At 41.0% G+C, this 13212-nt stretch overlaps 1 protein-coding gene across 1 annotated transcript in view; it reads left to right on the forward strand.

Moving 5' to 3' along the window:
• Positions 1–3541: 3541 nt before the first annotated feature.
• Positions 3542–13212, forward strand: part of LOC124712204 (odorant receptor Or2-like) — a 95809-nt gene continuing 86138 nt past the window's right edge. Inside the window, exon 1 of the mRNA XM_047242501.1 lies at positions 3542–4371. Coding sequence (XP_047098457.1) covers positions 3542–4371 — 830 coding nt within the window. The remainder of the gene's footprint in view (positions 4372–13212) is intronic.

Consider the following 13212-nt stretch of genomic DNA (forward strand, 5'->3'; position numbering starts at 1 on the left):
AATAGCAATTAAACTGCTATCGTGACTTTGTTTGACAAAGTAAAAGGAAAATTAGTTGTGACATTTATGGAAATGAATGTTATTGTAAGTCTATTATCACGGTTACGATGAGTTTAGAAAGAGATAGAACACTGGAATAGGATCTTTCTCGATGTATACTGTCTTTTCTTGCCTTCACTCAACACAGTAAAAATACTACACTGTAACGTGTTTCCCCATAAATAAATAGTTATCAATACCAAGGACAATAAAATAATATGATCAATGCACACCAGAATAATTGCCTTCAATCTTTGTACGCAAAATGCTGACCTGATTGCACAATACAGTAATTCGTGTCTTGCTAGGAGAATGTCTGATGATAGAACGTCCATTCAATTAGTCTTCCTCTAAGAGACTGAAATCAGAGAGCAAAACTATATGTGATGGCAAAGGTTTAAATTACCCACTGTGGGTCTCTGGTGAAGCACATACCTCATAATATATTTTATGTTAATTTAACGTATTTTTAGAATCATTTAATTGCGATGCAAAATCCGCGAATCAGCAGACATTTTGGAAAACGATTGTTGGCTGTAAGAGATGGAGCAATTTACTTTCTGTTGCCTCCTTACCACGTAGCTTATGGGTAAGATATAAACACGGTAGTAGAAATAATGATACGTTATTTTCAGTTCTAAGCAAAAAGTCTTTGAAAAAACTGACACCCTGCATGGAAATATAAAAACTCGTAAACGTACTTCTTGACCAAATTCTGAGAGATGTTATACTGATGGACAAAAGTCTGTACAAGGAGCGAATGCTATCAATGAAAGGAGTCGCTGTGAATTTTTGTAAATACAGGCATTCGTGTTACAGAAAAGAAAAGACTGGATTTAAAAATGTCCTGTACATGATAACAATGATATTTTTTAACATTTCACGCCGAGTCCATTTCTACATTGGTCGTACAGCACCGGGACTTTCAATTATCTTTCAAAACGCAAGGCCTCTCATGACAACAACTCATGACGACCGAAAATTATGAATATGAAAACTCCACTCAAATTCATCGCAACAGTGCACATAGCCGACGAAATTCTTAAAGAAAATGTATATGACTGCACCTGTAAACGAAACATATACGCAACAGCGCTTCATTAATCCCAGTGGCTACACTTCATCCGTACACTGCTATCTGCAAGGAAACATCTACACGATAACGCGATAAAGGGATTTGCTATTAGCAATATCAGTTAGCTCGAAAAAGTTACACGATCCAAGTTAGCAAGAGAACGAATATTCATCTTCTGAGCACGTCCTAGCTAATGTAGAAATGAAAGTGCGGCGGGAATATTGAACAGGCTTCTGCCACAGACGAAAGATGTTATGAGAGCTGGAAAGTAAAGAGCATTTGAAAAACAGAGTTCATAAACATAAATTTTTTACTATTTCTCTTTTGTAGCTGTTGTGGAAGAACGTAAGGCAGGTACCAACCTTAGCTAAGAAGTAATTTTATTTGTATGGCACTTGAAAGCGATGCTGATGTGTTTGATTAGTCGGAAACTGCTTTTTTAGTGGTTTAGCGCCAACGTAAATTCATGTGAAACTGGTGAAAGTTTACGATAGATATGGTCCATCATCTTAACAATTAATAGATGACTGAATTTTAATTTAGCAGTTCGACCACTTACTTTTAAGGTGTTCATAGCTAGGACGTTTAAAACTGCAGCCGCAGGCGAAAACATAAGGGAAGTTCGAATTGTGCTTCCACGTGATGGACGATCAAAGTTTGTGATATAGGTGATGGCACAGGATACCAAAACACAGATAACGGTATATTTTACTCGAATAATTAGTAGTGAGGAAGCTTCGAGAGCTACAGTTTGTTTAATGCAGAGAATGAGTAAATGTGGAAACTAATTTCTTCGAAACATTTGGAGCTGTTTAAAAACAATGCATCTTTTTTATTCACAGGTTTGCTGCCGTGGATGATAGAAACCAAACGGTAAAACAGTAGTCAGGCAGTGACGTCGCAGCTAACAAATTGGATTCCTTTCCATTATTTCCTTGGAAAGGGAAACCACAAGCAGCAAAAACTATGCATGTTTTTTATACTAAGTTCGAAAAAAATTAAATAATTAATCTCATTAGAAAAGTACAATACCAAATGAAAACCGAGGTATTTGAAGATAGTAGTTACTTATTTCTTTTCCCATCCAAGGAAACTGTGACTGAGAAATGTTTTCTATCTTGTGACGTAGTTACGACAGCCGTCGATGAGTATGTCGTCTTCCATACGCATATTTGAGGGATGGAATCTCCTCACAAGAATAACGCTGGACAAGTACATTCGCCTGAGAGTAGATCATGCTGAAAAATAATTTGTTCTTCTACACGAAATAATTATTATCGCTCTTCCACGTCGCCTAATTTTTTCTTTTCTTCGTACTGAAGACTGCAGGTTTCCAGAATTATCTGAATGTCTCATTTCTCTTGGAAATTGTAGCATCTGGACGTGGGAAGTGAAACTTATGCTGTAACATGATTCTGTGTTCCTATTACTGCAAACGCTTGTTAGAGAACGATGCCACTCGAACTTGTTGCTGGATGTATTAGATATTAATTATATTCTGGGAACAACGATGTACAAAAAACGCTATACGTTCAGTGACTTTGATTGGTAATCATGAAAATTATAAACGACAAATTTGTCTCTGTTTCACATACAACTTTCCTCATCATAAGTTTACTTTGTTGTGAAATTTAAAGCCGCTACGAAGCTGAACGTAAACGTAGTGTTAGTCAAACTTCTAGAGTTGCTCTTGTGCCATGACGATACTCAGTTCTTCAGAACAGCCAGGTACTAGAGCAGTTTCGGTTATGGCTTTCTCAGGAGGTGTAAGTCTGTGCTTGCAACGGAGTAATCAGTAATCATGCTTTCTCATCATCACGGACAGTGCGTACTGCCGTGTACTCATACATATTGTCACATAGCAGCAATTCCTTCGCATAGTGTTCTGTATTCCCTTTTGAACAAAATTGTTAAGTATTTTATTTTTTTCCTTTCTTTTTTGTGGAGATGTACATTAATTCAGCAGCTTTTTGTCTTCCATCCCGTAACATAAAACAGACGGAGATAAGTCTAACGGAATGAGGGACATGCAGTTTTTAAATATGTCGATTTATAGCTTTATAAATGCAGTAACTGATACCTGGGAACTCCTATTACTTATTGATACTGTCGTACTACGTCGGTTTGCATTATGCAACTGAGAAGAGGGTAAAAGTCGAAGAAATTAAATAATTCAGATATAGATGCTATTGTGCTGCTGGATAATTTAAATCTCATCTCAAACTCAGTAATTTCTGGGACCCACCTGCCATGAATATCTATACACAGGCTACTTTCAATTCGACTGGATTACGACAATGAGTGATCTGAAGTTTTCAACAGTATTTCACACTCCCCACTCCTCCGTCTAGCGTTGGGAAGGAAGCAGTTCAGTCGCTGCTCATTCACTACAAGGCTGGTACCAACCTCAGGCAAATACAAGAGGTAATGGTAGCAGATCATACGGTTAATTCAATGGGCAGTGGACGACCAGCGGGTGAGCCACTCTCCTGGCCCTCCAGCGGACGATCGGTCCTCAAGCTCAACATACGTCACCTATGGCTCTTCGGAGTGTGGCCGTTAAGTAATTCCCGTCTTTTCGATCTGTACGTCGTCTTCGTTTTCGCGCTGGGCGTCTGGAACTTCGTGGAAGCTTCGCTGGCTGTCTTCTTCAGCTGGGGAGATTTCGAGGCCACAACGTTGGTGCTAACCAATACCTTTACCATGTGCAGCGGCACTTTTAAGTTGGTCTTCTTCACACGAGACCGACAGCGGTACAACAGTATGGCTCGTTCCGTCGATTCGCTGATGTTGGTCCAGAGGGAGCAGTACTCCAGCGATCCTGCACTGGAGAATATCGTTCAGAGGTCCCGCAGGAGAGCGACTCGCCTCACGTTGGGCCTGCTGCTCTTCTTAGCTTCACAATGCCTCCTGTGGTTCCCAATGCCTCTAATCGCTCACCCCGATGAGCGGCGCCTGCCCTTCGCGCAGCATCCCTGGGACAACACCACCAGCTACTACCAGCTGTCCTACGTCATCCAGTGCGTGACGGGCACGTGGATGGCCGATGTCAGCATCGGCGTGGACTGCCTGTTCGCGACCATCATGATACTGGTAGCTTCACAGCTAGAGGTGCTCGCGCTGAGGATCAAGAAGCTGAGGGTGGACGAGAGTGGAGCAGGTGAACTTCACCGAATGCAGAGCGCATCTCCCGTCGTTCACGACAAAATGTACAGCGACCTGTGCCTTTGCATCGAAAGTCATCAGGAAATACTCAGGTACGTTACACTCAAATGTATTCGACCTACGCGTGATGTGAACGCTTTCGTAGTTTCAATACTGTGTGCTATGTCGGACTGTGCTAGGAACCATCTAAAGTGGAAACAGCCACTCTGTTTATAATCAACAACAGAAAGCTGACTGGAACGGCAGGAAAAAGAGAGACATATAGTAGGTAATCTTAAAGTTCAGCTTCGATTATAAACCAGTCGATTTTTAAAAAGATGGAGAGATCACGTTAAACTTTCACGATCTGCTTCATATGAGCGCTTTCAAACCAAGAGCAATGTAAGTAGTAATTATGTTCGTGTCTGTGTACAAAAAGATTTTTGAAACTCACGGAGTATGTGTCTGCCACAGCTTCGTTGAACCTCCATTCTACATATTGTGCAAGGATTCGAATAATCTTCGAATCGGAATTTAAATGCAGACTCTCATACGTACATACTACGCAAGTCTCGAGATAATAACAGAAAAAACTGAGCAGAAACAGATCTGTACGCCATAAACAGTCTATAAAATGGCATGTAGAAGTTGTGTATTTGTAGTTACTAACACAAAATATCATTGATCACTAATTGTTCGGAGTAAACAACTTGATTATCTGAGTGATTTACTAGTTTCCTTTGTTGTGATCGTAGAGGAAATGGAACAAACCCGAAGCATCTGGATTTATGACACTGGGCATATAGTCGTAAAGTGGAAAACTCAGATCCCAGTCAGGCCGTTGTTATTTACGAATTCACATTTTCCACATCACTTAGAGCAGATGAAACAATGTTTCCTTCGATCTCAGTGGCCTGTTCCTTCCCACATACCCATCCAACAGCGGTGGCGCTCTGTCTGAATAGAACTCAATGTCTAACCATACTGTTATGTCTAACTTTTTATTTTTAGCAAAAGAGCTGGCCATACATGCCTTCCCCTCGGCCCACCTCATCTTCCAGAGAAGCCAGATCGTGCAAAAGACGAGGAGGGACTAGATATTGAACTATGGGGTGTAATTCGTATTACTCAGAAACTTAGAGTTTTTCACGTGCAAAAACCATTGAAACAAGTGAATGTAATTAGAAGACCCAGAAATATGTTCACGAACAAAAAAGTAATAAATCTCCCAAGCAACCACCGCAGTTTTGCAGTCAATGTAACAGCTTTTTGTATGGCACACAGCGTCTCGTAATTAACCTACATCGGAACTGCAGACAAGAAAGCCTATATAATAATATTTCGCCAACATTTGTCTTATGCGTAGGTGACCTCTTCATCGTACAACAAACTTCACTGCGTATGCGGAGCCTGAGGGAAGAGTTTTCTCGCATCACCGTGAATTTGTTTTTCGCACCATATTAGTACGCAACTGCAGTCTGAATTTGAACTGTTTCAATATGCTCGATCAACGCAGCGGCAGTGGGTATGAGGTTCACTGCATATGCGTTGAAACGTCCCCTTTGAACAATTATACAAGACTGTGCTTAACCTAACACACAATATTTTTAGCGCAACGCAATCTGACTTTCAAAGAATCCCTACGAAAGAATGGGCCCTGACTAACAGTAAACTATACCTTTCACAAATCACTTACCTCACAAAAATCTTCGCTACTCAAGCTACTGCAATACAGCGAGCGCCACTACTGCCAGCTAAATAAAAGATTCAAACTACTGAAGGCACTAACTACTGATAGGGATAGTTAGCAAATGAAAGATATTAATAGAGAACAAGCAATGTATTTACCTTGATATCATCATATATGAATATAGCAGTTCATGACAAATTTCAAAACTCCGCAATCTCTCTCCCCACATCCACCACTGCTGGCGGCTCACCTCGAACTGCGCAACGCTACGCGCTGTTCACAGCCAGCTGCCTAACACTACAATGGCGAGTATTACAACAATGCAAAGCAGCCACAGACTGCACACAGCACAGCCAGTGATTTTCATACGGAGGTGGCGTTAGCGTTACCAATAAAAAAACCTAAACAGCCTACTTACAGCGTTCACATCGAAAGAGAAAGTCGGTGGAGCTACGGTGCAGCCTCACGGGAAACTGAGTACTAAAACGTTTTCAGAAACGAATGAAAACTTTTGTGACTTCAAATGTGCCCTACGTAACAGGCCACACCCACTAACTGAGCAAGTATATACATTTGCAGCATAAGTCTCAAATATTTTGTTTCAGGTCAAGTAGTCGATAATTTGAAACAAAAGTTATGAGCATTTACGTGGTAAACCATTGAGTTGTTTGACTAGACCACTGTGTTAGCACACACTACAAGGACTTAAGACAAGTGGACAATAATTCTGTGCGACAAATGATTCGTCTTGTAGGTAATCATTCACCTGAGGGCCGTACTACCTGAGGATTATTCATCTATTTATCTATTTATGTGGGTTTTCTCAGTTACCAATTAATGTGACGCAGTGATGTCACTGGACTCGCATTAGAGAGGACGTCCATTCTTATTGCTGTTCGTACATTCAGATTTAAGTTGTTCTGGTTTCCCTAAACCGCTTAAGCCGAATACTGGGAGGAAATCTTTGAGAAATACATGCCTCAGTCCCTTCTCTTCTTTTCCCGAACCAGTCTTGTGCTGTGACTCCAGTGTCCTGTACATTTTTGTTCCAGCCCTGGGTACTTACTGTTGCACACGAAGTCTTTGCTTATCAATTGACATTTTTGTGCCTTAGAAACACAAGCGCAATCTCCGGTGAAGCTGACGGGGAAGGAGATTAGGCGTGTTATTTTTTAAACTGAACAACCGCAGGATTTACTTTATGTAATGGGATGGGTGGGAAGGAAGTGATAAGGTACTGGGCCAAAATTACCTTACACATTTTGCTGTGAATAATGTATTACGCAGAAATTCAAATTCCGATATTAAAACCGAAGAACCTTGTTGTAAATGCCACAGAGTAAACAAAACTTTTATGATATCGTGCTACAAAAAGTAACAGTCTAACACAATGTGATGGTGATCTACAAGAAACTAGAAATTTTACAAATGACATACAGATCAGGAAAAGAGGGTTTCAAAACAGGCATCAGTTTCGTAGAGTTTAGGTTCCATCTATATAAGTTAAAGCCTGAGTTAAAACATTTAGCTGCGCTTTCGTGACTAGACGTAACTCAATTGCCAAAGAATGAACTTGCAATTATCATACAAATTATTAAAATTTGTGAAGCTGTTACACCAAAGTTAATTGCAGTGAACAGACATTGAAAGGAACAACAATAATTACATGACTTCTGCTAGTGAACCCTTACAGTTATAAAAATTAAATGCACAAATGCCAAATGACGTAAATCGTAGGTTCAAGACGGTTCAGATGGCTCTGAGCACTATGGGCCTTGGCCATCTAAATCGTAGGCACACAGTCTTTTCAAGTAGTATCTACCTATAGGAACTAATGCATCTCATTAGAAACAGTGATAGTTCCAAAAAAACGGTAGTGAAAAGCTTATAAGGACATAACGATTCTTTGTAACTAACTGAAAGAAAAAAATTATCATTTGCAGCATGACAAATTACAACACTGTCTGGATTACAATACGACAAAATAAAGCCCAGATTACTTAACTTAAGAGCCTGGTTACCAATAACAACACTCAGATACAAGCCTCACCGTCAATTGGTTGCTCCGTGTGCTTTTAAGAAAATATCTGTCATCAAGGTGGCCTTTGCAATGCATTAACAAAGAACAACATTTGGGTTCAAATGGTTCAAATGGCGCTGAGCACTATGGGACTCAACTGCTGAGGTCATTAGTCCCCTAGAACTTAGAACTAGTTAAACCTAACTAACCTAAGGACATCACAAACATCCATGCCCGAGGCAGGATTCGAACCTGCGACCGTAGCGGTCTTGCGGTTCCAGACTAGAGCGCCTTTAACCGCACGGCCACTTCGGCCGGCAACGACATTTGGGTAAAACATAGATTTGTTACAACAAACAAACAACATAACTATAACACAAGGGATAGCACTTATACACTTGTTACGGGCAGTAACAATTGATTTGAACGGTAACAAAACACGACCGTCTTGAGGCCACGACACTGCTCAAACTTTGACGTCAGACTAAACATAGCTCGGCTCTAAGATGCAACCAGGACCCGGAAACGCAGTACAAAACTTCTCACCACATTCTGTAGGACTCTGTAGAAGGAAATCACCGGCACAGAGCTTAGCACTCTAGATCATCTAGAATTATTACGGTGGCGACAGGATAGCAGAGTAAGAGCAACTGACAAGGATCTCTGCAATAGTCTGCCAGAATCTCAGCAGTTCATGCAGACTCCGTAAGAGACCACTAAACAGAATTCCAAAATAACACAGAGCCTCCTGATCTGCTCTTCAGGATAATAATGAGCCCTTCGAGACACACGTGGCTGTAGGAGGGGCAACGCAGACCGCCGTACTACACAAGTAGCAGCCGCCTTTGACGCACTATAGCCTGCTGTCCCGGCACCTGTGGTCGCACACCGCACACCGCGTCACTCGCGACACCTCGCTGAAGACAACCACACAACCCACGGCGCTCTTCTCGAAGAGAACCCATGGCAACTTGCTCGAACCCAGATTGCCTCGCACTCGCTGCACGAGACATCTGCCGAGAAAATTTGGAGAGAACAATCGAGTTATCCAAGAAATAGAAGACGCAGCCAAACCATCGCAAAAGAGTGCGATAAATTCAAGCCGGACGGCTCACTCTAAATGATTTACGATAACTATGGAAAACCTAAATCTGGATGTTGAATACGGATCTATGGTTTACTCCACTCCAGTCCTCTGTATAGTTCCTTAACCACTATCACTGCATCACTCGATTCCTGTCTCGAAGGTATGATGCAGAGTATGGAGGATTAAGCTGCATCTCAGCCTGCTTGTGGTACGTGATCCGATACAGAGTGGAGGACAAACTCGAGGTATATCACAAAGTGACGTCTGCAGCAGCGCTAGAGTTGTAAAAGTCTTTCGAAATAATACTAAAATCTTCTATGTCTTTACTTCATGTAAGTTCTTCTTCAGCTTCCTATACAAGTCAGTGTTTCAGTTCTTACGCTGGGGTGATTTTCAAAAATACTTGACGAGGCTAATCCTTAAATTAGCAAAAATTAGGGTTAATTTATATGGTTTCTGTGAACCACCTCTCAAGACTGAGGATTAACTTTGTTGGTTCTCTAGCATTCACCAAATTACTAACGCCGAAAGATCCAAATACTTTCCGACATCAGAATCCAAGAGGGCGGAATCCTATGATTTGGGAAAGTTAATAATGCGGGATGGCACTTATGGGAGATTTACAAATGAAAGAAGTTACTGGAAAGAAATTCTAAAAATGCGCAACATTGTGAGCATTAAAAAAAGTCTACAAAGTCAATGATGGTACAGGTTTGCTTTGGGCCCCTCCTCTGCCCTCTCCACTCTCCAGTCAGAACCTGGTATACTACTTGTTTTTGGTACATTGAAGAGCCAAAGAAATTGGTACACTTGCCTAATATCGCGTAGTGCCCTCGCGAGCATTCAGAACTGCAGAAACACGATGTGGAATGGACTCGACTAATGTCTGAAGTAGTGCTGGAGGGAACTGACACCATGAATCCTGCCAGGCGGTCCATAAATTCGTAAGATTAATAGGGTGTGGATTTTCCTTCTGAACAGCACGTTGCAAGGCATTCCAGATATGCTCAATAATGTTCACGTCTGGGGAGTTTGGTCGACAGCGGAAGTGTTTAATCTCAGAAGAGTGTTCCTGGAGCCATTGTCCAGCAATGAAGGACGCGTGGGTTATCGCATGGTCCTCCTGGAATTGCCAAAGTCCGTCGGAATGCACAATGGACATGAATGGATGCAGGTAATCAGACAGGATGCTTACGTACGTGTCACGATGGGTCCCGCATCATTACAACTGCACATGCCCCACACCATTACAGACCCTCCACCAACTTGAACATTCCCCTTCTGACATTCAGGGTCCACGTATTCATGATGTTGTCTCCATACCCATACATGTCCATCCACTCGATACAATTTGAAACGAGACTCGCCCGATCAAGCAACATGTTTCCAGTTATGAACAGTCCAGTGTCGGTGTTGATGGGCCCCGGCGAGGCGTAAAGCTTTGCGTCCAGCAGTTATCAAGGGTACACGAGTGAGCTTTCGGCTCCGAAAGCCCATGTCGATGAAGTTTCTTTGAATTTTTCGTACGCTGACACTTGTTGATGGCACAGCATTGAAATCAGCAGCAGTTTTCGGAAGGGTTGCACTACTGTCCCGTTGAACGATTCTTTTCAGTCGTCATTGGTCTCGTTCTTGCAGGATCTTTCTCCAGACGCAGCAGTGTCGGAGATTTGATGTTTTACCTGATTCCTGATATTCATGGTACACTCGTGAAATGATCGTACCAGGAAATCCCCACTTCTTCGCAACCTTGGAGATACTGTGTCCCATCACTCGTGCGCACCACGTTCAAACTCCCTTAAATCATGGTGACTTGCCCTCGTAACAATAATAAGCGATCTAACAACTCCGTCAGACAGTTGTCGTCTTATATAGACGTTGCCGGCAGGAGCGCCGTATTCTGCCTGTTTACATATCTCTGTATTTTAATACACATGCCTATAGCAGTTCCTTTGGCGCTTCATTGTAGGAAAAAGCCACTTACAGTCAGGTAATTAGTACACATTAAAATAAAAACCATCTCTGTTGCTAATATGCTAGTACACAAGCTAGCACTGTGGTATTAGATATATGCATGTTTTCTCATTTCATTTTGTCCCATTTAACTGGAATGATGCACAGCGACACATGGCTGGCTTTTGATAATTTTGTATAAAGTAATTGAGTGAATATTTTTTTTTAATTTTCGGTCATCCACAAGTAATGTAGCGAATCAATATACGAAATAGAATATTCATTGCGCCTCTTACCATGACTTAGTGAGGATATACGAGTATTATTCTCAATTTCAAACTTTAATCCAGTTGTACCTAGTGTTGCTTACAACTAATCCTGCCAGGAATTGTCAGAAGACGAGAAGATGCACTTCAGCTCCCCGTCAAAATCAATGAATAAAAGTGTAAAACAATAATATATAGTTTCCTATCATTGCTTTATACAGGTATTAATGAGACATTGTTCTCAGTTTCAGATGAAATTCAAGCTGTCGCTAATGTTGGGTACAAAAAAGACTCATCAGGCTTTGTCAGAGGAGAGATACATATGGTTCAAGAGGAATGTACTGTACATTAACTTGCAACAGACCCACTTCCCAGAGATTGGGACTACTTCTCCGAAAGAATACAAATGCATACATTAGAAACAACTTATTCATGAAAATAGGAGCTGCAGAAGAAGATGGTGATTACGATGAGGAATATGAAGAGTAGATAGAAGAAGGGAAGATGGCGATAATGATGATGACAACGATGATGATAATGCTTTCAATGAAGAAGAAGAAGAAGAAGAAGAGGATTGCGTTCACGATTGGAAAATGGTCTCCAACAAATTGTCAGCAGATATGAACCTGGTAGAGGGATTAGTATTCTTGCTAACTTCAGAAGTGGTGGGCAGTAATGCAATGGTAATGAAGTACTATCTGCTGAAGAGGAACTTCGAGAAGTGTCGATTATCACAAGAGGTCGTAAAAATTAAAGTGTGATACTGGTCCGTTTCATATGAGAGCAATATATCCTACCTAGATTGGAATGATGACGGAACCATGTGAATGCTTTTGTGATGTTCTCAGTGTGGTGCACTTTAGGCTACAGAGTTCCAGCTCACTTTAATGTTAGGTGTGTGTAAGTGAGTTATATACAGACAAATTAGGGGTGGAAATACTTATTTTGCTTGCAGCGTGTGCCGAGCTTATGCTGATTTTTGGATGTGGCGCATTAAAGCTGTAAGCTAGGACAGCAGCAGAGCTCATATGTAACCAACTATTACCTATTTAGATGAATTTAGTGCCATCGATCTACTGTCATCTGCTAATCTGTTTTTCATTTAAGTAGTACCAAGAAGTGAACTGTGTGTACTGTAATAAGCAATACAGACACTTTATGTGCGAAATATTTAATTTGAAGAACCACTGAGTTGGCAAAGTGTGCTAAATGCTACTTACAGTAAAACTTTATTTTTGTTCGAATTTTCCTAGAGATCCTGGCACATCACGATAATCTTCCCTGTTGCATATATCTTAATAGTTTACAGAGACACTTCAGAAATATTTAGTTTGAAGGTCCATATAGCTTGACAGTGTGGTACGCCTATCTAACTTGTAGCGTAAACGAAAGCTGCTGAACCTAATAATTGTTATCAGTATTGCCGATATGCAAGCTACATGCATTTAATACATAGTACAGGCAGTTTAGATGAAGAGATATTCAGTTTGCTTGCAAGGTGTGTAAAATCCTGCATACTACACAGTAAATAATTATATTTATTCTCGAGAAATCCCCTGTGAAACCGTCTTTGGAGATGTCACATCTCTCTGTTGCTGTCTTGGGTCGTCACACGAGTGTTTATAAATGAAGCATATGGTTTTACAATTTAAGTGATAGATTACAAAAAAACAACTTCTTTCTTCTTGATCCCCAGAAATTGTGATGTCCAAGTTGTTGTAGTTTTATTAGATTTTCGGATACTTGATTACAGTTTACACAAGACATAGTTCTGAATGCAGGAGTTTGTTCAGTCAGTAGTAACTTTTGCCTTCGACTGTAATTTTTCTAGTGATGCGTTATCGTCCCTTCTAAGCTGGTGATGAAAACCATTTTTTGATGTAAGTACCCTCATCAGACTGGATATACTTCGCATATTTAGACACAGCGGAAACCGAA

The sequence above is a fragment of the Schistocerca piceifrons genome, chromosome 8 (assembly GCF_021461385.2).
Source record: "Schistocerca piceifrons isolate TAMUIC-IGC-003096 chromosome 8, iqSchPice1.1, whole genome shotgun sequence".
In the NCBI taxonomy this organism is placed as follows: domain Eukaryota; kingdom Metazoa; phylum Arthropoda; class Insecta; order Orthoptera; family Acrididae; genus Schistocerca; species Schistocerca piceifrons.